General features: G+C 36.6%; 2 protein-coding genes and 1 pseudogene across 6 annotated transcripts; 1 reads left to right on the forward strand and 2 right to left on the reverse strand.

Moving 5' to 3' along the window:
* Positions 1-2,028: 2,028 nt before the first annotated feature.
* Positions 2,029-3,022, reverse strand: LOC103948389 (zinc finger protein ZAT12-like). The gene has a single exon (XM_009359416.3). It carries the CDS (start codon positions 2,903-2,905, stop codon positions 2,318-2,320), a length of 588 nt encoding a protein of 195 aa, XP_009357691.2. The 5' UTR covers positions 2,906-3,022; the 3' UTR covers positions 2,029-2,317.
* Positions 3,023-9,440: 6,418 nt separating this feature from the next.
* Positions 9,441-14,559, forward strand: LOC103939117. 5 transcript variants are annotated; one of them, XM_048565476.1, is made up of 6 exons: positions 9,441-9,597; positions 9,809-10,031; positions 12,247-13,759; positions 13,855-13,923; positions 14,017-14,215; positions 14,297-14,559. In XM_048565476.1, the coding sequence occupies exons 3-6, from the start codon at positions 12,323-12,325 to the stop codon at positions 14,365-14,367; spliced, it is 1,776 nt and encodes a 591-aa protein (XP_048421433.1). In that variant the 5' UTR covers positions 9,441-9,597; positions 9,809-10,031; positions 12,247-12,322; the 3' UTR covers positions 14,368-14,559. The 5 variants fall into 5 exon arrangements, with proteins under 5 accessions (XP_048421433.1, XP_009347447.2, XP_009347449.2 ...); XM_009349172.3 differs by having other exon boundaries at positions 12,263-13,759; XM_009349174.3 differs by having other exon boundaries at positions 9,447-9,597; positions 9,816-10,031; positions 12,263-13,759.
* Positions 14,560-16,012: 1,453 nt separating this feature from the next.
* On the reverse strand, positions 16,013-25,740 carry LOC103939119 (annotated as a pseudogene).
* Positions 25,741-25,790: the final 50 nt, after the last annotated feature.

Below are 25,790 nucleotides of genomic sequence, written 5' to 3' on the forward strand. Positions count from 1 at the left end.
AATGCTCTTAATCACTTAAATTATGAGTACTGATTATTTGAGATGTAGATAGAAAAAGTGGCTGCTGCTTTAGACATGAGAAAGTTTTTACAATAATCATATATGATTGTATTTTGCAACTATATATAGTGGATAATGTTAGGGAGATCAAATTTTTTAAACCAAATTGCAAACCAAATGATGTGTCACCAATAAGAAATATGCACATTAATCAACACTTAATTAATAATTCAATCATCTACAACCACATTATTTGATTTTAAAAAAATTTGATTTCCCTAACATTACATATATACATATAGAGTGATTATTTGAAGAAAGATTCTCAACCAATATTAAATACAAGATGTTGACTCGCTTTGAATCAGCAGCTTTTCAAATCAGTTGACATGTTTATGTACAATATTGAACTAATTAACAAATTTTATTTGATTAACTACGTTGATTAGTTTCATTGCCATCAGAAATTACTTATTGATCAATATGTTCAAGAGATCAGACCAAGTAATTCTGGTAATCGATCTAATTATGTGAGGAAATTAATTACATGCTTTGATCAACTGATCATGACCGTCCTACTCAATACTTTTCTTCTTTTGTCTTGTTTATCCACAAACTCATAAATTTCGTAAATAGGGAAAGGATCATGTACTAGTTGAATATCAGAGTGCGTGACGAACAAGCTTATAAAATAAGAAGAATACTATTAAATAAATAAGAATGCTGAACCGGCTACAAACCCCCAAGAGGCTACATCGTGACTCACTTATTTCTCAAACTAAATGACAATCAATATTTATAGAGAACTAAACCTAAGAAACCCTAAATCGGATGAGCTAGACCCAATTCCTAAACTAACAAGGAAAATGCAAATACTAAAATAAACATAAATACTAATATTTTCCAACAACACCCCCTCCCCCTGGGATCAAATTCATGGTGGTACACGACATGAGTTTGCCAACAGACGATGTGGATGCAAGCTTGTTATGCTAATTTCTTATGCCAATTTCAATAGGAAATTCCATCAGTGCAAGTGCAAGATTCCAATGTCAGTGCCAGTGTAAAATTTTCATGCCAATAGCAAGCTTTTGAACAAACCTGAACAAACAAGGAAAAAAATCCAAATTTCACAACGTCACTCGAGTAGTCACCAATCCAAACACTCAAGCAATCGTCACGGAGGACAACAACAGACTCCGAATCATTCAAATAAACCAACAGCCTCTGTGTGTGCCTCAGAGACTTCAAAAAAGCCAATCTTTTCTCCTTGCTCGTGTGGGCCTCAAAACCTAACCAATTTTTTTTTTTCAAAAACTTTTTCCTTTTCCTTTATTTTCCCTCTTTTTTCCTTTCTTTTTTTTTTTTTTCCTCTCTTCCTTCTTTACTCCTGCTTTCTTCAATTCATGCAGCAACCAAGTCAACCAAGTTGAGCAAAATAAAGGCATTGCAGCAGATGGTTCGTGCAGATGGTGGTGGTGGCGACAAGAACGGATTCGACTATGGATGCTTTGCACGACAAACAAGCAAACAGATTTTTACCACCATGAACAACGACAATTTTCTAGACGAATCTAAAACGGAAACACAAACAGCGGAAGATGACGGAAACAAAACTGATACAAACAAATTGACACCCATCAACTGATACCAAGTTGAATATCAAAGTGCAAGACGAACAAGCCTACAAAATAAGAAGAATACTATTAAATAAATAAGAATGCCGAAACGGCTACAAACCCTCAAGAGGCTACATCGTGACTCACTTATTTCTCAAACCAAATGACAAGCAATATTTATAGAGAACTAAACCTAAGAAACCCTAACTCGGATGGGCTAGACCCAATTCCTAAACTAACATGGAAAACCGGCCAAATACTAAAATAAACATAAATACTAATATTTTCCAACATGCAGTACTTAGTGTATTTTGATCCCTTGTTTCTCCGTTATTTTATTTTGTCAAACGATAGATTTTTTAGATTAGAAGTTAGATTAGCCACTAACGAGATTTGAACCCATGCCATCATGCAAGGATCTCCTTTATTTTATTGAATAAAAACCAAAATAAACAATGGTGCGCATGGAGAGAAAATAAAAGTGTTTGGAGATCATTTCCCAAATAATAAACAAAACCAATAACAAAACAAAGGCATCCATATTGTGTAAAATTCTACAATGAACAAACACTGATGGATCGACCTATCGGTGGAACCAAAAAGAGAAGAACCGCGGTAAACCTCATCAGCAAACCCTACGTGATTAATTACAATCATACAAATGAATTAAAGCACCGATCATCTCTCTATATATATAACTAGAAAAACCCAACAAGTGGAGCTGCTTTCCCTAGCTGAAGAATCTCCAAGTCATTCTCTAATGGCGTCAAGTTCAGATCCAAACACATAGCTCTCCTACCGCTATTCGTCTTCTTCAAAACTTGAAATACTTGCGCAGGCTGAGGATTCAGACTCATCGAACTCGAATATCGATCATGAATATTGCTAGTAGTATTACTACTGCTCAAGGCTACCCTGTGCCTCCTCATGTGACCACCCAACGCCTGCCCTATAGCAAACTCTAGGCCACATATGTTGCACTCGTGTGTCTTGGGCTTTGGTGATGACCCCTGTGACAGGCTCTGGTCAGAACTATTGCTGTTTCCATCTCCTGATGGTCCGGTTAACCTGGGCTTCTTGTGGCTGGCTCGATGACCTCCGAGCGCTTGGAACGAAGGGAACTGGCGGTTACAGGTCTTGCACTCGAAAACCCGGCTGGAGACGGAGAAGGAGTCATATTGATTATCGTTGTTGTTGATGCCACGGGACAGTAGCATCAAACAGTTGGCCACGGTTAGGCCGTGATCAAGTTCTCTCACATCTGCGATGCTTCTCTTCATGTTCATACACAAGAGATTGTATAAAATGAGGATGTTTGAACAAAAGGGTATGACTTTTTGGAACTTTGGTGATGATTGAACAGTTCAAAATGAACACATTAAAGGAATGGAACTTTTGGGGTTTAGGGGGTTTGGTATTTATAGGGAATATTGTTGGTTTGCTACTTTTTCTTTGTAAGGTGATCAGTGAGATGGATTTTGACTTTGATAGATGTGGTTGCACAATTCAGAATAATGACAATAAAGTCGTTGTTTCTTGCTGGATAAGAAATTCATTTTCTTAAACAGGAGAGTAGTGTAATGGGGAATATATAAATATATAGGAAATAAAAAATTAGGTTTTAAAATTTCTTGATTGGTTAGAGTGAATTGCAGGATATAAATTATAGGGAATAGAACCACGTAGTAATTGACTATGTAAGCATGACGTGACTACATATAGCAAGAAGTACTGCAGAACTAGTCTGCAGTGTGTCTTTCCTAGAATCTTCAACTTCAAGAAGATTTGCACATTTTTCTTGCTCTCTCTATGAAAGAGGAAGCATCCACGATGAGTCTGAGTCAGCACAGAAATCCAGAACAATGAAAAAGATAAGTACCGAGAAATTAATGCCAATTTTAGATTTAAAAAGACTAGAAGTTCAACCATAAAATACATAATTATAACTAATATCTGGGCTCTGCAATTAATTGGTAACTTTGCATTTTGATATATCTTTTCTAGTGGAAATGTTTCACACGTAGATGCATGATCATGTCTCGATGAATACCGAATAAAATATTGTCCATGTGAATCCAAATATGATGCCTAAATCGCAAGAGCCTTTCATGCTCCATATGCATGTATCTTGCTTATACTTTTCTAGAGTCTGGCATACTATAAATTAAGGACATGTATGATTAATTTTTTTTAATATCTTAAAACGCAAAGGGAAAAAAATCAGTTGGTAGAGAAGTTTCATCCTCGTACCGGAGATGTTGAGTTCAATTTCACCATCTCTTACTATCGCCTAATATTAAAAAAAAAAAAAAAGTAAATAAAAACTCTTAAAATGCCTCTGAAGTAAACTAGTAAAATTAATACAATTAAGGAATATTGTAAGATAAAATGACATATTTAACCCACCAATTAATACTATTAATTTTATTCTTTATAATCGAAATATGTGTGGTAAAAAGCTACTTTAGACCTGATTAGTTCTAATTAGGTCTAGTTTGATACAGAGGTGATTCTGAAAAAAGCTGGTATAAAAAAAAGATGGGAGCTGTTTTTGTGTTTGGTAAACATTCAGCTTCAGCTTTTTTTCACAGTTTTGGGTGGAAAAAAGCCAAAAACAAGAAGCTGCAAAACCCAGCTTTGAAAAACCGGTATTTTTTCACATCTGTTTTACATAAAAGTTTACCAAACACTATAATACTGCCTTTTTTTTTTTTTTTCAAAAGCACTTTTACAAAAAAACTTACCAAACACTCTGCTGCTTTATTTCACAGCTGCTTATTCTCATAGCACAGCAGAAACATTTTTTTTTCAAAGCACAATAATACCAAACCAGCCCTTAATATGCGTGAGGTGCACCACCAACTATTTAATTAGTTATTTTAGATAACATGTTTATTGTCACTTTAGAGCAGTTAATCTTATTCATTATAGTTAACTATGTGTGATAAGAAAGTCACTTTACATGCGGCTAGGATCTAATTAATATGCATAGTTTGCACTCAATTATGCATATTTGAAGCTTATCTCAAAACTCTCTACCAAATGTTGAGGTGTCGTATGAAATTCAATACTCTAGCCTAATTAGGTTGTTAACTAGTCATCATCCCTATACTTAGTGTTGAGGTTGGCGAATCGTGTAAAGTCTTCTCTTCTCTTTTTTACGTGTCCCGCAATCAGGGGAAAATACATGCAAACTGCCAATGTCATTTGCTTACGTGGGCTGCTTGCATACGCACAAATGGATAACGTCGCTTTATATACTGAATTACTGGTAAATTGTGTATGAACTGAAAGCCAAATCCAATAGTCTGACTGGCTGACTATATACATGCAGAGGTGTTAAAGTTGATCAATTATCTCTTAACAATATGAGAGTATGAAAAGTCTTCTCTGATGACCAAAACCCTAGCTACAATGGAGTAGTTGTGTTTGGGGGGTGGGGTGGGTTTGTTAGACTCTTTCTGTGAAACTTAAGAACGATGACCTTTCAAGCTTTCAACCAAATAAAGTCCAATAAATTGTGCTCAATTTGCAGACAATTTTCCTGTTAGGCAAATCCCGTGCTGCATGGCTTATACATTATGTGACTCTGCGTAAAAAGGTATTTTTAAAAAAAAAAAAAAAATTTCTAGTGGACTTTTTTTTATTGCGGTTTTAATTACCAAGAGACCACTAAACGGAAAATAAACGCCACCGGCGGCCAGTCAAATACGAAATATAATTTTTTTTTACTTTCTCAGACTTCCACCATATTACACTTGTTTCTTATTTCATTATTTCTTTTATTTTTAGATTAACGCGTTTTATAAGAATCTCTTTTCTTTTCATACCAAAGTCTATCCCAATCGATCTGGTGATAAATAGTCAATCAGACACAATGATTTTTCCGAAGTAATACTCTGGCAATGACTGATTTGGAATCTTTATATAATATCATGCATATGTATTAAGGTTTTTTCATTGACTGTGCATATATAATCATTTATATATAAGTTGAAGAGCCGTAGACTCCTTTATGTTAAGCCACATGCCTCGATTATTACTATGGGCACGTTTACTAATCCGTAATTAGATTGAAAAGAATTGAATTGAGGAGGAATTAGATTGAGGAGGGATTGAAATAAGGTGGAATTAGAATCAGATTCACATTGAAGTTGTTTACTAAAATTGTCTAGAATCGGATTGAGGATGATGTTGAGTCCATATAAGTTGTTTATTAATTCACTTCAATCGTAATTAATTGATTACTAAGTTGCCCTTACATAAATAAATTATTTTCATACTAATTAATTAAATTAAATTTCTTAATTAAATTTATAGAATAAAATTTATCTATATAAAAATATATAAATACGTTTTATTTATTAAAAGATGGTTATTTCCATCCATCCCTCACATCTCTATCTTTCCCACGCCTCCCTTTCATCCTGAAGGTCCAGTTGCATTACCCTCCACCCACTCTTGCCTTTCCTTGCCCTGTCTCTATCTTCCACCCCCTTATGCCTCCATAGCCACCGCCCCATAATTAGGCAATTCATGGTCCAACGCGGATCGGTCTCGTCCCCGTTTCGATCTTGGTCCACTACGTCGGTTAAGAGTGCAACGGTCGAATTCAGGTAAGAGTCCAGCGATTCGGTGAAATGTATGGAGACTAGGCTAGGTATGTGATGCGGCAGAGATGGAGAATGAGCATGGCTGGATGAGTGTCAAATGAAGGGCAATGTTGGGATAATTAGAAACAAGAGAGGGCATAATTGGTAGAAGAAATCCATTATGGATTCCTCAGGTGTCCAGGACTTGAAATACCTCCCTCATGTAGGGAGTCCAATTCCTCCAAAATAAGGAGTGAGATTCCCAAATTGGTGTGGACCCCACATACAATTTAATTTCCCAAAGTTAAGTAAACGAAGGAGTACTCCGTAGTCGGAATACAATTCCTTAAATTGATTCCGATTACGACACGTAAACACGCCCCTATATTCATTAGAGCAATTTCTTAACATATCTAGTTGATCAGTAGCCAAAGATACATATACACTAGAAAATGCTATTGTTATCACATTTTTCATAGGCTTGTTATGTTAACTCCCCACATATTGTTGAATACACTCCGGAAACTTAATACATCCCACATTTACTTTTTCATTTAAAATTTAGGAAAACTAACCAAAAATGTCCTAAAAAACTTTAGTTTTAATCAAAAGGACAAAATAATGTTTTAAGTGAATAGTACCACTTTTCATAATAAAAATGTCATTAATGTTAAAAGTGAATAGTACCAGGAGTGTTTCGTTAAGACTCCCAAATATAATACACCTCATGTGTTTTCCCATAATACCCTCACACCCCATTCTCAACATACACCTTACATTTTCTACATACACCTCACATTTTCTACATACATTTCCACACTCTTCACAATGGTTTCTTTCTTCATTTTTTGTTTGTGCTATGTCTCATTTGTTACAAAATCATTCATCTCATACAATGATCGATTTGCTCAACTTTTTCCCTTAAATTATTGTTTAGTAACAAGGATTTGCTCAATGTTTTTCTAACTAGTGAACATTGATCAGCAATGGGGTGTATCCTAAAAATGACAATTCATTTTAACCTTCATCCACCTATGATGGTACATTTTGAACGAGGCCTGGGCCACAAGTTTAGGCAGCCCCACGAAACTGGAATTAACTTCTTAATGTTTGAGGATACAAGGTTACTGAAAGTAGCGGACTTGGATATATATATATATATAAATAGCTGTGCCCTTCTGCCCATGATAGATCAGAGGGAAGCTTCGTGTTTATAACAACAAACTCCTAGATAACTCAGGTTATTTTAGAGGGAGAAAGGTGAATTCCAAGTTAGGGTTGTAAAGAAAATTCTTTGGGTGAATGGGATGAGGTATGAACTACATGAGATATCTGGCATTAGTAATTCAGTTGAAGGTGATTTGCACAAAGAATGTGTAATTTGCCTGTCTGAACCACGAGACACAACTAAAAGCGCATGTAAAGGTCAACAATGGCTCTGAAGAATGAGTGAATGTTTTTTGCCATTAGCATTTTGTAAGTTAATGGCATCCCACCCGCTCGGCCCTAAGGAATGAGTGGATCTGTTCTACAATGGAGGTTGCGATTGGTTTTGAGAGTTGAAATATTGACAAAAGATAAATAATTTTGAAATATGCACGTTAGGAGTTATTTGGGGGTGTAGTTAATTTCTATTTTATTTTTTTAAATCCTTATAAGGTCAAAATTGTCATTGGATATTAGATGTATAAATCATTTAATATAGTGTGGTGTATTCAACATTAAGTGGGAAGCCGTTTTCATATCATATTTATAGCATCTCTCTTAAAAAAAATGAGGAATCCCACCTCTACTATTGATATGGTACATATGAGGTATAAAAATGTAGTAAGTGTAACATTACTTTATATTATATCGATGGAAGAGAGGATGCAGACCTAAACCTTGGAGTTAGTCCAAGTCGTGTGACCGTGCATGAAAGAGGGTGGGGTGGTGGATTAGGATCAATATAGGTCTAATGTTCAAATCCCTCCAATATAACTGAAAACAATAATGCAATCCATTATCACCCTCTATCGTTTCAAAATCAAATTCAAGATCATAACTTTACTGGGATAAATTCACATGAAATGAAGTGGGTTAGGGTATTCCTCTTCAACCTACTATTTCAAGTTCAAACCCTTCCTCTTCCCTTTAGTGTAGATTAGTGTGGAATATTACTTGTATTTCCAAACAAACATGGGATGGAAGTAAAGGATTGTTCCTTGTTGACGTTTACAACATTTCCAAACAAGGCAGAATATATTTATTTCAGAAAATCATATTGTAAGTGCCTCACATACTTCCAAAAGCAGGGTTCTGTCTTTATAATAGTAGAGAAATTTTTTTAGTCGTAATTGTTTTCCCTAATCATATTTTTATCATTAGATGTAGATGTCTTATGGTTAGATTTCTTGATATTTTAATAAAACTGTAATATCTTTTGAATCATAACTTGTTTATGTTACTTCACATATGTGATCCAAAATGATGTTTTTACATTAGAAATGGAACACTCCGTTAATCCATGGGAGACATATTTTTTGACTAATAGGTTATCAAGAATACCCAATGAATACATATGATAAAGAAAATGATAAACACACCTATTTTCATTTTTGTTAAACAAAAGGGTCAAAAGCCGACAAAAGAGAAATTACAAAATACTATCACGAGGTCAAGACGCCCTAGAAATATCAGACAATAATAACTTCTTACAAGAAGATGAAGCTTGCTCAAGATAGATTGTACCCAAAGAATGAGAGAGACTCATGTTGGCAACTCATCAGCAACAAAATTCATCTCCCAATAAATACGTTGAATATTATATTTCCAGTCACGGTTGCACGGCAAACTTGAATTAGTTGAGAGAGGATCCTCGCCGAATCCGCTTTGTGAGGATCCCGGATATTCTTCAATCACATCCATTTATCGTACATCGTGTGGTCAATTTTCGTCAGGTATTGTTTATATTCAATTTTAAATAAAAAAATTTAAAATAATTTCTGATCACATAATGTACGATAAATGGATGTGATTTAAGAATCCCCGACATCTTTACAAAATGGATCCAGCGAGGATCCTCAGTGAAATCAGTTTACCAGTAGGATATGACACATCTGGCAACTATGTGTTCGTTATGCATCCGCATCGTTGACACTCTTATATGTTATATCCAACGCATCTAATAAGCATGACTGGCCACGTGTAGCCGGACCATAAACATAAACGGTAGAGTGCTCCGTAGTAGACATTGCCACAGTTAAAACCCAAGCTCGCCGTTATCTTACTCATACCCCAGTCCTTCTCTCACTTATTTCTCCAAAAAAAAAGAAAAAAAAAAAAAAAAAGAAGGAAATTCTGTGTTCCGGCGCGGGAAAATCTCACCGGCGGGCGTTCCGGCGACGGTACTCTTCCCGACCACTCTCATTCTTCTCAATTTCTAGGTTTTGCCCCCTCTGCTCTGTTTATCGTGCTTGCATACATATAAATTGCGTATGTATAGGTTGTTGAAAACGCAGTTTGATCTCTTTGAGTTCTGTGTATTCCTCTTTATCTGTATTGTCACTGCGCGCTCTCTTTGATCGAAGATCAAAATTTCAGGGTTTTTTTTTGCAGTGTACAGATTGATCGAGCAGAGGTTCCTGAGCTTGGAGTTGCATGGATTGCGATTGGTTTTTGTCAGTGACGTTTTGCAGGCGAAATGTCGTATAAGATGGTTTGGGTTTGACAGAGAGTGGAGGTTTGAGATTGGAGTGTGGGAGAAGCTGAGGTGGATAGTGTGGGAGCGTGTTCATTGAGTTGTGCTGTGGTGACTCAGTGAGCCTTTTTCAAACAAATGGTAGACTCTGAACTCTGATTGAAGCTTTCTAATGGCGGTGTCGTATAGAAATTTTATGGTTATCTTATTTGGGGTTTTTGATATCATTGCACCTGAGAGGTATCTTGCTTTTGATCAACAATGGTGCTGCTTGTTTTGCAGCTTCTTCTCTGTGTGATTGTTACTCTTTTCTATCTATTTTCGGTCTTTGTAAAATGGGTGTTTTCATGTGCGCTGGTCATTTTAGATTGACATAATCGTGTCTATTGTTGTTGATATTTTCAATCTGATCTTGAAACCCACTCTCGTTTTGATTGTTTGAAAATGTGAAACTTTTAAATGAAATATGACGATTGGCTTATATGCCAAATGGAAGGCCATGTGCTTTTTCTACAGAATTATGGTATTTGATATCTACATGCTTGACTTCTGGTGATGATACTGAAAATTATCTGTAATTTCCTTCTTGTTATATTATTTACTAATTTACATTCATAGAATTCAATTTAGACGATGGAGTCTGCTGCGAAGGTAAAGTGGGTATGTTAGTAGCTATATCCAGTGGTAAAGTGGGTATGTTAGTAGCTATATCCAGTGATTCTGGACCTCAATGTACGCATATGGGCAAGCAAAATGAACTGTATATGCATTTATCCCTGAGCATCTGTTTTCTTACTAGAATACGTCAATGGTTATTACTGACTGTGACTGTTAATTGCGTAATGCGTCTTAGTAATTAGCAACAATGTCAAATCTTTTTGAAAAACATTATTGAGAGATTTGTCATTTAAAAGTAAAGGAAAGCACTTAGTTAGCAGCTTTCAGGAGCCTTAAGTTTGATACCAGTTATGTTGAGTAATAGTAAGATCAGAATACCTGAATAAATTTGCAGTAGTGACCAGTTAAGCAGCATTACAACTTTGGATTATAGGATAACTTGTTTAACTTGGACTGCTAAGTGTGTGGGATCAACATCAAGCACTGAATGATTACCTCTTCTATAGTAAAAATTTGTAAAAAAAAATGTGCGCTAACATTGGATTATTAGATGTATATTAGATCGTTTCCTATCGATTTAAGATTCTAGTATCGTATATTTATTAGCTATATAAGAGTTAACCTAGGCTTTCTGCATTTACTGATGTTTCATTTCATTACCCTTTGAATAGGGACATTTCCTCTCATAGCTTGCTGAGCACAGCTGAAAAGAAATATAAATTACTGACAAAGTCCATAAAATTACTCACAAGGATCATATTTATTCTTTAATGGTCATGTACATTAGTTCTTACAAATAATTTACTTACCAAATTGCTGAAGAAATCTAGTCATGGTTAGATGTATCTGATCATACTAGCTCAGGAAGCTTTATCTAATGGGGACCGACGTGATGCAAAGGTAGTCTGTGGCAAATGAATGCCTAAGAATTTCCTTAAAAAAGTTTCTACGATTAGCCGCAACTTGCTGTTCTTTTTGCCAAATCCAGCCTTTTGTTGATAGTAATACCAAGTATGTTGGTCCTTCGTGTCAGTGCTTTTTGTTATTTGAATTTTTTTTGTGTACCAATTAGTTTCAGAAACCATGCATATTAGGAAGTTGTTCTTTAACGTTTGAATTGCCTACAGCTCCGTAAGGCAAAATTTTCTTTATCTTCCATCATAAAATGATTTCTCTCCAAGTCCCTTTACATTATGTAGGAAAATATTTAATGCTTCAGAGCATAACTGATTGGGACAGATTTCAAAAGAAATATGTTAATAGTTCCATCGTTACGGCCAAGACTTGGATTGTTAGCACTACTTGCTAATTTTCTTCTAAGTGGAATTAATTTTCATGGTACTCAATTTTGTAAATTTTATTGATACGTCAAATGATAAAATTGCATTTGGTTGTCTAGGAGAGCATATCTGGTGGGAGTTTAAAAATTTATAAAAAATAAGCTATTGGTGAATCATGTGTGTTTATCTTCTTGGAAGATATGAATCACTTATGATTTCATTTGATCACTCTTAAAGTGCAACATTAAGTGGTCCTGTAGAATCGATCTGTTTATCCTTCTGTCTTTATATGCATTTTTCCTCCATTTTCAGATGCAATTATTCTAATGAATATGTTTGTGTTTAGCATCTCATTGCCCTATTCTGTATCGGTAGTTTAGTCCTAGCTGGGGTTTACTTGCTTATATGTCCTCTATCTACTGTTCTTATTTTAACATTTTGTCATTCAATCTGAACAGTATTTTTCTTTGGCAGTCTTTCCAACCCAAAAGTTCTTGGACTCCGAGAGATTCTAGCTGTCTAACTGATGGAGAGATGGGTTATGACAATTCTTCCAGATTAGATTCAAAGCGTGGTCACCCGTGGTTTATGGATTCCAATGGGCCGGAGCTCTTCAACAACAAGAAGCAAACAATGGAGTCTGTTAATGGCAGGCCAGTTTCAGAGACGGGTTATGACAATTCTTCCAGATTAGATTCAAAGCGAGGTTACCCGTGGTTTGTGGATTCCAATGGGACGGAGCTTTTCAACAACAAGAAGCAAGCAATGGATGCTTTTAATGGCAGGCTAGTTTCAGGTGTTCCACATTTGGCTATTTTCCCGTGGGAAAACACTTCAGGGTTTCAATCAGTTCCAGGTCAATTCACTGATCGGCTTTTCGGAACTGAGCCAGTACGGACAATCGACCCAGGTGAGAGGAACATTCAATCCGTTGGAAATGGAAATATGAATTTGGGAAGAAAGGGTTTTGAGAATCAATATGGAAATGATTCGTCAATGGGTTTGTCAATGTCTCACTCTATCGAAGACCCCTCATCATGTCTCAGTTTTGGTGGAATCAGAAAAGTGAAGGTCAATGAAGTTAGGGACTCTGAGAATGTAGTGTCTACATCTATGGGGCACTCCTACATTAGAGGAGACAACACTACAATTTCAGTGGGTACTGCGTATAACAAGGGCAATGAAAACAACATATCTTTGGGTTCGACTTATAACAATGGTGAAGAGAATGCAATCTCAATAGGGCCTTCCTTTAATAAGGCAGATGAAAATTTCATTTTAATGGGTCACACCTACAGTAAGGAAAATGGGAATTTCACATTGATGGCTCATAATTATAACAAGGGCGACAATGGTGACTTATCAATTGGACGGCCCTTTGACAAGGAGGATGGAAGATTTATATCAATAGGCCAGTCATATGAAAAGGGAGATAGCAGTTTCATTTCGTTAGGTAGCTCTTACAACAAAGGTCATGAGAGTTTTGTTTCTAGTGGTGCAACATATAGTAAAGCAAACGAGAATTTCATCTCAATGCCTCCGACATATAACAAGGCAGATTCGAATGCTGTACCAACTGGTCCTCCCTATGATAAAGGAGATAGCAGTTCTGTGAGTCATAATTACAATAAGAGTGAGAGCACCACCATCGCTTTTGGAAGTTTTCATGATGAACTCGACACAAATCCTTCTGGCAGGATCATCAACAGCTATGATTTGCTGACGAGTAGCCAGAACACAGCTCAACAGTCAGAAGAACCTGGCCTGAAGGATCCAGTTCAGTCACATATGGATCCAAATGTAGGTGAAGCTCTGCAAGTTGATTCTAAAACTGATATGGTTCCAAAAATTAAAGAGCCAAGAACTGCTAGGAAAGCTCCTCCAAACAACTTCCCTTCAAATGTCAAAAGTTTGTTATCAACTGGTATGTTTGATGGTGTTCCGGTGAAGTATGTTTCCTGGTCACGGGAGGTAAGCTGATAACTATTGATCATTCTGATTCTTTTGACGGTGATTAATTTTCTGTATTAATTCCTTGATTTGACTTTATATGTTATCATCTGCAGAAAAACCTCAAAGCAACAATAAAAGGGGCTGGGTATCTTTGTTCCTGTGATCAATGCAATCACCCAAAGGTAAGAACTCTTGTTTGATTCAACTGCTTTGAAGATAACGAATTTTTGATCTGAGATTTATAAATTAGCTTGAACATTTATTGTATGATGCAGTCTCTTAATGCTTATGAGTTCGAGCGTCATGCTGGTGCCAAGACCAAACATCCCAATAATCACATCTACTTTGAGAATGGAAAGACCATTTATGCAGTAGTTCAAGAGCTGAAGAACACACCTCAGGACGTGCTGTTTGACGCCATTCAAACTGTAACAGGGTCTCCTATTAATCAGAAGAATTTCCGCATCTGGAAAGGTGATGAATAATTAGATAATTTTTGGAGTGACCTGTTTAACACAATTCCTCTCACACAATCTCTATTTTTGCCTGTTTCAGCATCATATCAAGCCGCAACCCGTGAACTTCAGCGTATCTATGGAAAAGATGAAGCCGCTGTACCTTCTTGACATCGGAATCTTCCTAGTTAACTTTCTTGGGGGTAAATTAAGGTGTGATCGTGCGTAGCAACATACAGCTTATAGTAAATTACTAAGTTATAGACCTAAATTTGGATACTGGATTTGGTGGATGGTTTACATGTATTTTGGCTATATGAAACCTTTCATATACAAATAGAATTTGGGATTTTGGATGGTTTATTATCTATCTAATACTTGATGATATTGTGAGTACTTATTTTGCTCCCTGAAAAATCTTTGAAGTAACCACACAGAGTTGACCGCTTTCAAATTGAGAAGCATTATCTTCAGGCTGATAGATGATGCAGTCTCTCTTTGGGGGGCAACTATTGTTTGGGCTGGTTATCTTGGTCCTGCCATTAATTAAATAAATTTGAGGTTTGTATAACAAGTTATAACACGAGTGGGTTGGATATTAATTGATATCTTCAAGTAAACTCGTTTTGTTTTACAGGATTATTTCGAAGTAGACTACTTTCAGGAACTAAGTTAGATTAAGCTAGACAAATTTAGTAAAGTGTTTAATGCAGTGTCAAATTAAGAAACAGAAAAATAACAAATTCTAATATTATATTATTCAGTTTTTTTTTATTTTTTTTTATTGTCAAATGATAGATTTGTTAGATTAGGGAGCCGATGAAGTTCGAATCCACACCATGGTGTAAAAACAACACTTCTCTTCACCATTGTGGTAGAGGGCCACTTGCACTTCTGTTTTTTTTTTTTTTTTTTTTTTCATTCTAGAAACATCTCCTTTCCTATTTTTCTCCGTTCTATCTCTTTTTATTACTAATTTTTCTACCCCTCCCTCTTTTTTCCCCTCACCCTCTTTTTCTTCCCAACTTTTCTCCGTCCCTCAGCCTCTTTCTTCCTAATTTTTCTTCGTCCCTCACCCTCTTCGTCCCTCTCCCTCTTCATCTCCCTCATTTTCTACGCTTACATGCATAAAATGGAGTTATATCTTAAATCGTTTTCGAATTCACTGCACCGATTGAGTACTTGAATTTGAAAGAAGTCTGAGGCTAGGAGTCTATATAATGAATCAATTGTATAGCCTCTAACCTTATTATATAGCTCATAATTTTTATTTCATGTTTGATTACAGAGATGAAACCAGATTAGAACAATGTTTAGTGAGTCTTTGATTAACCTAATCCGTCCAGCGAAGCTACTCATAGCTGTGATTCTCTTGCAGTGTGCCTATGCAGGTCAGAACCTGAGTCTGTGTTTTAGCTGAGCACATGTACCTTGGAAGGTTTATGCAGTAATATATATATATATATATTTTTTTTTACAGCTTCATTTGCCTAGTGAGAATTTGGAAATAATTTCTTACAGTTACCTTGCAGTATTCTTGGGGCCATAGTTATATTTGTTGGGTGTATCTAGTTCTATGGGGAAGAAGAAAGATAAACCTCCATCTCTTGGAGCATTCTCCAATAGGGTGTTTTTCAAGTTTTAAAGCATCTACGAGAACTTGAGAATCTCCTTCAACAACCTTTTCCCCACATTGTTCAAGCTTTCCAATCTATTAATTAAATACCGCAAAATAATGATCATGTTTTTGTTAACAACTAGGAAAATAAATTCTTTATGCAGAAGATCGAGAGTGATTTCCCCTAACGTGGACTTTTCAAATTCCCATTTGTTGCTGATTTGTAGTCATCTCTTCATCATCTGGTGCTTGATTCTGACTTTTTAATGAATGAGATGGAGGTTTATCTTTCTTCTTCCCCCATAGAACCAGATGTAGCCCAACAAATATAACTATGGCTCCAAGAATACTGCAACGGATAACAGTAAGAAATTATTTCCAAATTCTCACTAGGCAAACGAAGCTGTAAAAAAAAAAATTTACTGTATATACCTTCCAAGGTACATGTGCTCGGCTAAAACAAGGGATCCCATAATTGCAGTAGTTACTGTGCCTAAGGGGTTAAAAGAAGAATAGTAAACAGGTCCCTTTTCTTTGTTTACCACTCCCATGATATAATAATTAACCCCAGAGAGTATTGCCTGCGGCAAAACCACTTCTGTGAGTATAAATTATAATTTATTGGTCCAAGAATTTGAAAGAGAAAAAAATGTTGAACAAAAGATTTCTTACCCCATAAAATGATGCCAAAAGTTTGATGTCAAATTGTATAGATCAGACTGGATTAGGGATTCTCCGTTCCATGAAAAGGGCAAGTATTGCGGCTTCAACCAGACCCCAAAAGCATGTAAAAGCTGTGAGGGAGAACTCACAAGGGTATGATCTTAGTGTAAAAGCCTGTGTTTTTTATTAGAATTCACCATCATATACTTTTTACTTAGATGAGAAAAATATGGAGTTATTACTGATACTTAAAAAATATCATCTCCGCACTCTTATATGTCTACAAAAAAATATAAGGGGAGTTTTGGAGTACTATTAACAGTTTTCTGAAGGAAAAAAAGAAGATCTACGGTGTCGATTTGAGAGTTCTTACTTGCAAAATGATGAAACAAGACCAGAAGAAACAAGATGCAGCAGTCACGAGGGCACTCTTAATGAGGTCTTTAGGGTTTGAATCACTTTGCAACTGGTGATGATCATAATTTAGATCTTTGCCCTTTGTCCACGGAAAATTAAGTTCCGGTCCTTTGACCAGACTCAAAATAATAGCTCCCCCAACCGTGACTACGGTCCCCGCTACCTTTGCTTGGCTATGAAGTTCCCTAATGTTTACTTTCTCAAGCCTGCAAAACCATGATAAATTCATCTGCTTAAACTGTGCGTTTTATCTGTGTGTTACCAAGGCAAGGTGTTATAAATCATACCTAAAGATCATGGCCATGAAAAATGCAATTGCAGGAAGAATATTGAACATGGCAGATGTGAAAGTAGCTGTAGAATATGACATTGCCATGTAGAAGAGGTTCATGTCAAGCACCGGGCTGTAAAGTGAACAAAAAGCACTTCAACTAAGATCGTTTTGATTTGCTTAGCTAAACGTTAATGTTACCCTTAACGGTTAAGAATCTTACTCGAAAAGGCTAAGCAGCATAGTCTTAGCAAGGATGGAAAAGGTCATCTTCGGTAGCGATTTCGTGGTGATTAATCTTAATGATTAGTAATATTTTCTAAACATGTCAATTTTCGTGCATAGATATTGAGAGAGCAAACCTATCCAAAATGAGAGCGAAGGGAGAAATGAGAACAGCTGCAATAGCCATTCTGTAGACTAAGAATACATAATGGCTCATTCCCTGGTTTAGAGCAAGCCTAGCAATTACGTTCTGACCTGCATAGCCACACTGCAATAGAATCACAGCTATGAGTAGCTTCTATTAACAGAAATGAAGAAAAACACAGAAATGCAGAAAGAGCATGTATCGAAGAAGAAAAGAGAGAAGGGAATAAGAGAGAGAGAGAGAAGGTAATTGATTACGTTGATACTGAATGAATGTTTACAACTATGAGAATACAGTTTATATAGCCATCATGACTAGCTTGCAGCCTAAGCTATTTAACTAACTAATTCAATAACAACTCTAACAACCTTTCGGCACGTGGATATTGCCAACATCCCCCCTCTATCTCAATTGGGACTTCCCAGTTTGAGATTGAATGAATACTTTGAGAAATGCAGAACAATGAAATCCTTCTTGTCGAAGTACTCCTAGCCTTGCTCCCATCATCAATTAATCCTCTGTTCTTGGTGTTTAAAGGTGTCTTCATGCATCTGCATTATCAATTAATCCTCTGCTCCCATCAAAGAATTTCAGCCCCTCAAACTGATTTCTACACCGCTGTAGCCACTATTTTCTTTGCGATAAGGTTTCCAATATTTCACAATCAACATTCCTAGAAGACCTTCAATTTTCACAGATTCCACTGTATTTTCAGAAATCAAGAAACACAACCTTCTTTGGCAATTGGCCTTCAATGAAGAAAGGGAACAAGAACTGCACTCCGACAATCGGCCTTAATGGAGTTGCACACAATAACAACAAACAAAACTTTTCAAGAACATTACTCCAGCTATCGACCTTTAAGGAGTAACACACAATATCTGAGACAAAACTTTTCACTCTGGCTATCGGCCTTATGGAGGAAACAAATTGCATTCAACACACTCTTGGCAATCGGCCTTTTTCGAGTGCACAAATCTCAAACAACCAAGAACTAATCACGCAACATAAAGGAATGGCTATCGGCCTTAACAAATAAACTTGCATACAAGAAACCCTATTGAAGAAAACAAATTTTCACTGCGGCATGTAAGCAAACAAATAGAGTGCAGAATTTAATAGCAAAACCTAAGACTCGAGCTCGTGATCGGAAAACCCAATCAGAAAACCTCCACCAAACCACCAGCTACCAGAAAACCCCGACGAATAGAAAGAAGCCCTCAACGATCACAGAGGAAGAACATTCTCGAAGATCGAAACAATTATTCAAACCCAGAAAAGATTATCAAAAATGAGAAGATTTTGTGCCTTACTTTGGATGAAACTCGTTCCATTTCTACAAATCTTTTAGTTGTTCTGTCGTTGTCTTTGCAAGGGGAAAGAAATTTGGGGAATCTGGAGAATGGCAAAGTACCCCAGAGGGAAGAGAATCAAATTCCACATCAAGCTGCACAAATTTTGAACTATCCTCCACACCAGCTACCAACACAACAATTCGGAGTTCAACAAAGGGAGACAACGATCCGAATCACAGCAAGCAATCAGACTATTAAGGTTAGAACTTCAAGATGCCACAGGCTTGCGATCTCCATCGAGGTAGAGAAGAGGACCAGACATAAGATCAACCAAGAAGTTACAGTACCATCGCGGAAGCACCAAAGAAAATCTAATGAAAAACGATGAAAATGACGAAATCTAATGAAAAACGGAACCACCAGAATCCATGGCGTGAGCCTGGTGGCTCTGATACCATATTAATAGAAATGCAGAAAAACACAGAAATGCAGAAAGAGCATGTATCGAAGAAGAAAAGAGAGAAGGGAATAAGAGAGAGATAAAAAGTAATTGATTACATTGATACTGAATTAATGTTTACAACTATGAGAATACAATTTATATAGCCATCATGACTAGCTTGCAGCCTAAGCTATTTAACTAACTAATTCGATAACAACTCTAACAACCTTTCGGCACGTGGATATTGCCAACAGCTTCGCCGGACCGATTAGGTTAATCAAAGGCTCACTAAACATTGTTCTAATCTAGTTTTATCTCTGTAATTAAACATGAAACAAAAATTAAGAGCTGTATATATAATGTGTAGAGGCTATAGTCTTGATTCATTATATAGACTCCTAGCCTCAGAGTTTCTCAAATTCAAGTACTCAATCAATGCAGTGAATTCGAAAACGATTTCCTAAAAAGGATATAACTCCATTTCTGCATTACATCGAAATTGGAAAATATGGTAGGGTTTGGCACTTTGCCAAATTTTGATTAACCAAAAACATTGTTAGTGGGGAAGAAAAGTTAGTGCAGTGAACAAGTTATGGCAACCAAGTCAGGGATTAGTTGGGTTTTATTTTTTCCAACGTAATAATAGTACGCAAAGGATTTGTACAAGCATGTTGTAGTAGCGAGTAGTAGTGATCTACAAATAATTTTACCTAATTAAAACTAAATTATTTCATGATTATGCTAATTATAGGCAGGTAGGAAAATGAGTCCTATGATAACGACCCTTTAGCCCCCCCAACCCCCAAATGACAATGATTGATTTCAACCCTTTCAATTAATTAAGGCATGTTTAGTTAACAAATTGGGAGAATGAAGGTGTTTGTACCATACTTGATCGATCGCGAAACTACCAAGCACGGGTCAACTTCATACCTTCAAGGACCTACTGAGGGATTCATGCTGAAGCACCCCTGCCGAAGCACAAGAGTTTTTCTCCACCCAGGAGGCCAATCACATCACAACACGTGTCAACGTCAGAATAAAGCTCTTAGAGTCTCATATTGACCGCAGACGAAAGCCGGAGACTCTCCTCAACTATAAAAGAAGATCATTTTTCTACAATGAGGGAAAAATTTCATTATTGTACTTAAACTAGTCATTAGAACCTAATAATGATGATTATGCTTGAACCTATGTATTTGTGTAAACCTTTCACTATTAATGAGAACTCCTCTGCTCTGTGGACATAGCCAAACTTAGGGTGAACCACGTACATGTTCTGTTTTCTTCCCTATCCCTATCTCTTTGACATATTATCCTCACTAGGTAACCAGAGCAACCGGGCGAATCTTACAAACTTGACGCTTTATGTTGTTCCAAAGTCTCATCAATTTTGTGCATCAACAGAAGGAATCCGAGAAATTAGAAATAGAGGAAATAGGATCAAATAATACCCCAGCTAATCTGATCTGAAATTAGAAATAGAGGAAATAGGATCAAATAATACCCTATCTAATCTGATCTTGTCTTTTTGGTATTTGATTACGGATTATTAGGGAAACGTACACTTTTTCAATTCCTTATATGTTAGTTGACGTATGGAAAAGTTAAGAATAGAAATCATTGATATTCATACTCATATTTTATTAAGGGAATTGTTATTAACACTTCAAACTTTCTATAACTAGAAAGAAAAATACACTTGTAACGAATGTAGAATGAAATTTTTAGAGTGCTAATAACAATTTCCTTTACTAAACGGATGAAACTTAAGAATTAAAATAATTCCTATTTCTATTTTATGTAAATAAACATCCGCTAAGTTAATGTATTCCATAATCAATTAAACTACTCATTATCCACTATGATTCTGATTATCTCACACCAAACTACTCGACTTTAATAAACTTGTAAATATGTGAATTCAATCGAGTTTTCGAGGCAATACAACGTAGAATCCGTGGAACCCCTAGGGGCTTGGATTGGAGTAACCCCTCACAATTTTGGCAACTAAAATAGGTGCTTTGCTTGTTGAAGAGTGCAAGCAAACACCAATGCACTAGCTAGTCGTGTCAATCAACTATCATCATCAGTATTAATTAAGTTATGACACACTAGCGTTTATTGTTGTATTTTACTCTATTTGCAGCCTATTGAAGGAGTTGAGATTAATCTATATTTGGAGCCCTCTCATTCCAACATTGCTAACAATTTATTTCAGCATGACTTGATCTACTCATCTAAAAAACCTGTCATAATTATGCGTTTATCTTTCTTATCACGTAGAAATAGATATTTTTGTATTCTTTCAGTAATATTGGCATTAAATTGTCAGTTTACATGAAAGAATCATGGACTCAATCATGCACATGTTGGGTTTGATACACATAAATAAAAGATGTAGCTTTAAATTTGATGGCATTAAAAGTAATACCAAATAATTCTCAACCATGGGATGTTTGCCATTTATTCTTTTTCCACCTACAATTTCAGTGACTCCACTCTTCCGATATATTTCAGTGGTCGAAGAGTCTTTTTGGACTCGCTTATGAGCGAGTCTGGCTAGCAGCGCTCCTCTTGGCGAGAAGCAACAATAAATTTATGGTGAATTATATTTTACACCTTCAGGTTTGAAAGAAATTACAATTTTATATAACATTTTAAAAACATTTTAATCTCCTACATTATTTTTTATTTTATTTCAATGTCATGTAACCATTAATCAATCTGTTAACTTTTTCGTTAAGTGATAATGTGGTAAATATAAATCCACAATTTTTGCTGACATGGATGATAAATTTGCACCATGTGAATAAACTCAAACAAAAAAGAATTAATTAATAAACCCTCCCCCAGTTCCGCACACTGCCGTTATTCTTTCTCCCCATCCCACCATCGCCACCTTCGTTCCTGTCTTCAACTACGCCGACCCAAGCCTCCCCCGTCCCTTTCCTCAGGCAAGCTTTAAGCAACAAAGTAAAAAAAAAATTCATAAATGTCAGTTTTTATTAAAACTTTCAAATATAACACAAAGTCACATCAATTGATCAATGTACCCTTAAAGTTAAAAACAAAATATTTTTATGGAAGTTATAAACACCGGAAAGGAATCCTCTCCGGATCCTTTCCCCCTAATCCTCCTCATTAAACAATCCGGGCCTTTGAAATTTGATCCAACGGTTACAAATAAGGGTCCATTCTAAAAGTTATAATAACTTTAGCCATTAGATCAAATTTCAAAGGCCCGTATTGTTTGATGAGGAGAATTATGTGGAAGGGATCATTTTCCATTAACACCATATGCAAATGAAATTTTTTATGCTCATTCTTTCTTCCATGTTCTTTCATTTTTAGGGTTTTGATTATTCCCATATCCTAAGCCAATAAGTTTATTTATTTTTTATTTATTTATTTTCTTGAAATTCAAGTACGATATTCATTCATAACAGGAACAACGTACAATCAAAGATAAGAGTGCTACCAGTGGGCCTTAATAGAAACCATACCAGGAAGTGACCCGAATGAAGGGAAAAAGTATGTCCCACACCAACAAAATAACAATTAAGACTATCCTCCCAAATAATCAAAACATTAACAATGAAAACCATCCTCCAATAGAAGGTCAGTAATTAAGTCAGGGGGTTCCTCAAACCAAGGAAATTGGGTGCTCCGAGGTTAGACTGAATCTGACTAGCCGATAAGCCACTGTATTAGCATCTCTTCGCACAAAGCTTGCTTTTCACGTTTTGAATGACTGCAAGATCCTTCAGGTATCCTCTAATAAATGCTCAAATGGCCCGTGATTAACCACCGCATTATTTTGAATTGCGGTGATCACCAACAAAGCATCACCCTCAAATATGATCTACTCAGTCCTCCATTGATGCGCAAATACTGCTACTTCATGAGCAGCTGGGATCTCAGCTTGCATAGAAGACGTAATACCAGTCAACTTCATAGCCAAAGCTGCTATAAAATCCCCAACCGCGTTCCTAATGATGATGCCAACACCACCCACCGACTTCCTTCATAGCTGCGCATCAGTAGGTTTGACATGCTTTTGGACCACATTCCACTTTCTAAACTCCAATAGCCAAGCATGAGCTTGTAATTGGATTTCCTGTGGTGGTAAAACCGATCCCTGTTAAAGCATTGCATTACGAGTGTTCCATATCTTCCAAATCAACACCAGCGCCAAATCAAAGAGATTGAGCCAACCGAGTGAGCCATTTTGGAAACCCAACCTCTCTGTGCCGCAACGTTTGCAACCACAAAGGACTAGAGAACCATATTATTGCTGCATGAGAGCAATGCAATAAACCATGTTCTATTGTTTATGGTACGTTGGCACAAAAAGGACAACAATCATTTATAAGGACCCTCATTTTCTTCAAATTGACTCTGGTTGGCAGAGCGTTCAAACAACTCATCCAGATACATAGTTTAACTTTACCTGGTACCTTAGCTCGCCACAAAGCCTTCCAAAGAAACTGGATCTCCACCGTCATCATTGAACCAATCGGTATATCTCCACAAATTTCACTACACGATCGAGCGACAAAGTATGCACTTTTAATCGCAAAATTTCCTTGGGGTTCCTTAATCCAAATCAACTCATCAGGTGGACTAAACAAACTCAAAGGAATACTCATAATAAGGTTGGCCTCCTCTTCAAAGGAACATGTTAAAAATCAACTGCGTATTCCATTAAACACGATCCGAATCCACTAAGAGAGATCTCACGGTAAGGTTTGGATGAACTCCTACTGGTATAGGATTGAGTACTTTTGTATAATTGTCTCTCGAGAGCCAGCCATCACCCCATATTTTTATATTCAACCCATCACCCACTCGCCAATGTGCTCCACGTTGAATCAACACTCTAGCTGCCGCCACACTTTTCCAACAATAGGACGAATTTGTCTTCACCGTAGCTTGAAGAAAATCTGTATCAGGGAAATGACGAGCCTTAAAGATTTGAGCAACAAGAGAGCATGGATGGTGGATAATGCTGCTTTGCCAGCGAGGCTAGGTTAAGGACATACAAATCTTTAAAGCCCAATCCTCCTTCACTTTTAGGCTTACACATCTTCTACCAACTTACCCAATGTATACTCCTTTTACCCTCTTCTTTCCCCCACCAAAACCGAGCCACCATTTGATTTAACTCATCACAGAACATCTTCGAAAGCAAGAAAGTCTGCATGGTATATAGGGGAACTGCCTGGGCCACAGATTTAATGAGAATTTCTTTACCCGCACTACTTAGGAGACTTCCACGCCAACCATTAAGTTTTTTCCAAAGCCGATCTTTAATGTATGCAAACGTTGTCAGATTTACCTGTGAGAACCGACAATATAAGATAACGGTCATGGTATTCCACCTAGTTCATACCTAAGCAATCGGCAAGTAATTGAGCATCCATTTCATTCACATTCGCACTGAACACCACACAGCTTTTGGTAAGATTAACCGCTTGTCCCGAAGCTAACTCATAACATTTCAACAACTCTTTCAATTCACAACATTCCTGCAAAGAGCTTCTGGCAAAAATAAAGCTATTATCAGCAAAAAGGATATGATGAATACTTGGCGCACCATTGCAAACCTTGACTCTTTGTATCCATGCTTGAGCTTCCCATACATTCGATAAGGCTAAAAGACCTTCCGTACAAATCACAAATAAGAACAGTGACAACGGATCCCCTGGCCGAATACCTTTTTTAAGCTATACAAGACCCATTGGCTCCCCATTAAGCTTGAAAGAGTAAGAAACTAAAATGACACACATCATTATCCAATTAATCCATTGCTTAGCAAACCCCAATCGTCTCATTATTTGCTTGAGGAACAACCATTCGATGCGATCATATGATTTACTGATGTCTAATTTCAGCGCCATCACACCATTCCAGCCACTAATCTTTTTTTTTTATTTTCATAGCATGAGCAATTTCCGATGCCACTAAACAATTATCTAAGATTAGACGTCCAAAGATAAACACACGTTTGGACGGCGAAATAATGTTGGGTAAAATCAACTTCAACCTTTTCGTGAGAACTTTGGAACAGATTTTGTATATCACATTACACAAACTGATTGGCCCGAGTTGAGTCATGGAGATTGGGTCTGTTTTCTTAGGAATAAGAGTTACATGTGTAAAATTAATTTTGTGCATCATACTCCCTGAAGAGAGGAGAGAACTAACACCTTCACATATATCATGACCAACAATAGCCCAATGTTTCTGATAAAACTTGAGAGTCATACCATCAGGTCCAGGCGCCTTAGTAGGGTGTATTTGAAACAAAGCAGTCTTGATTTCGTCCTAAAAAAATGGTACCAAAAGACTCTGATTCATCTCGGCCTTGACTTTTGGTGAAACCGCACTAAGAACAACCGACGCATCTACTTCTCCCGTGGAATCAAACAATTTCTGGAAATAATCCACTATTACCAAAGCCATCCCATCCTTACTGATGAGTCCATATTATACTATATATTTACCCTAATTGG

The sequence above is a fragment of a genome, unplaced genomic scaffold (genome assembly GCF_019419815.1).
Source record: "Pyrus x bretschneideri cultivar Hongxiangsu unplaced genomic scaffold, Pyrus_bretschneideri_v1 Contig4, whole genome shotgun sequence".
Classification (NCBI taxonomy): Eukaryota; Viridiplantae; Streptophyta; class Magnoliopsida; order Rosales; family Rosaceae; genus Pyrus; species Pyrus x bretschneideri.

Excerpts from the sequence above, each read along its gene's own strand:
- LOC103948389 (XM_009359416.3), bottom strand. The coding sequence starts at position 2,905 with ATGAACATGAAGAGAAGCATCGCAGATGTGAGAGAACTTGATCACGGC.
- LOC103939117 (XM_009349172.3), top strand. Across the intron at positions 13,760-13,854 it reads ATGTTTCCTGGTCACGGGAG|AAAAACCTCAAAGCAACAAT; the intron begins GTAAGCTGATAA and ends TATCATCTGCAG. Across the intron at positions 13,924-14,016 it reads ATCAATGCAATCACCCAAAG|TCTCTTAATGCTTATGAGTT; the intron begins GTAAGAACTCTT and ends TGTATGATGCAG.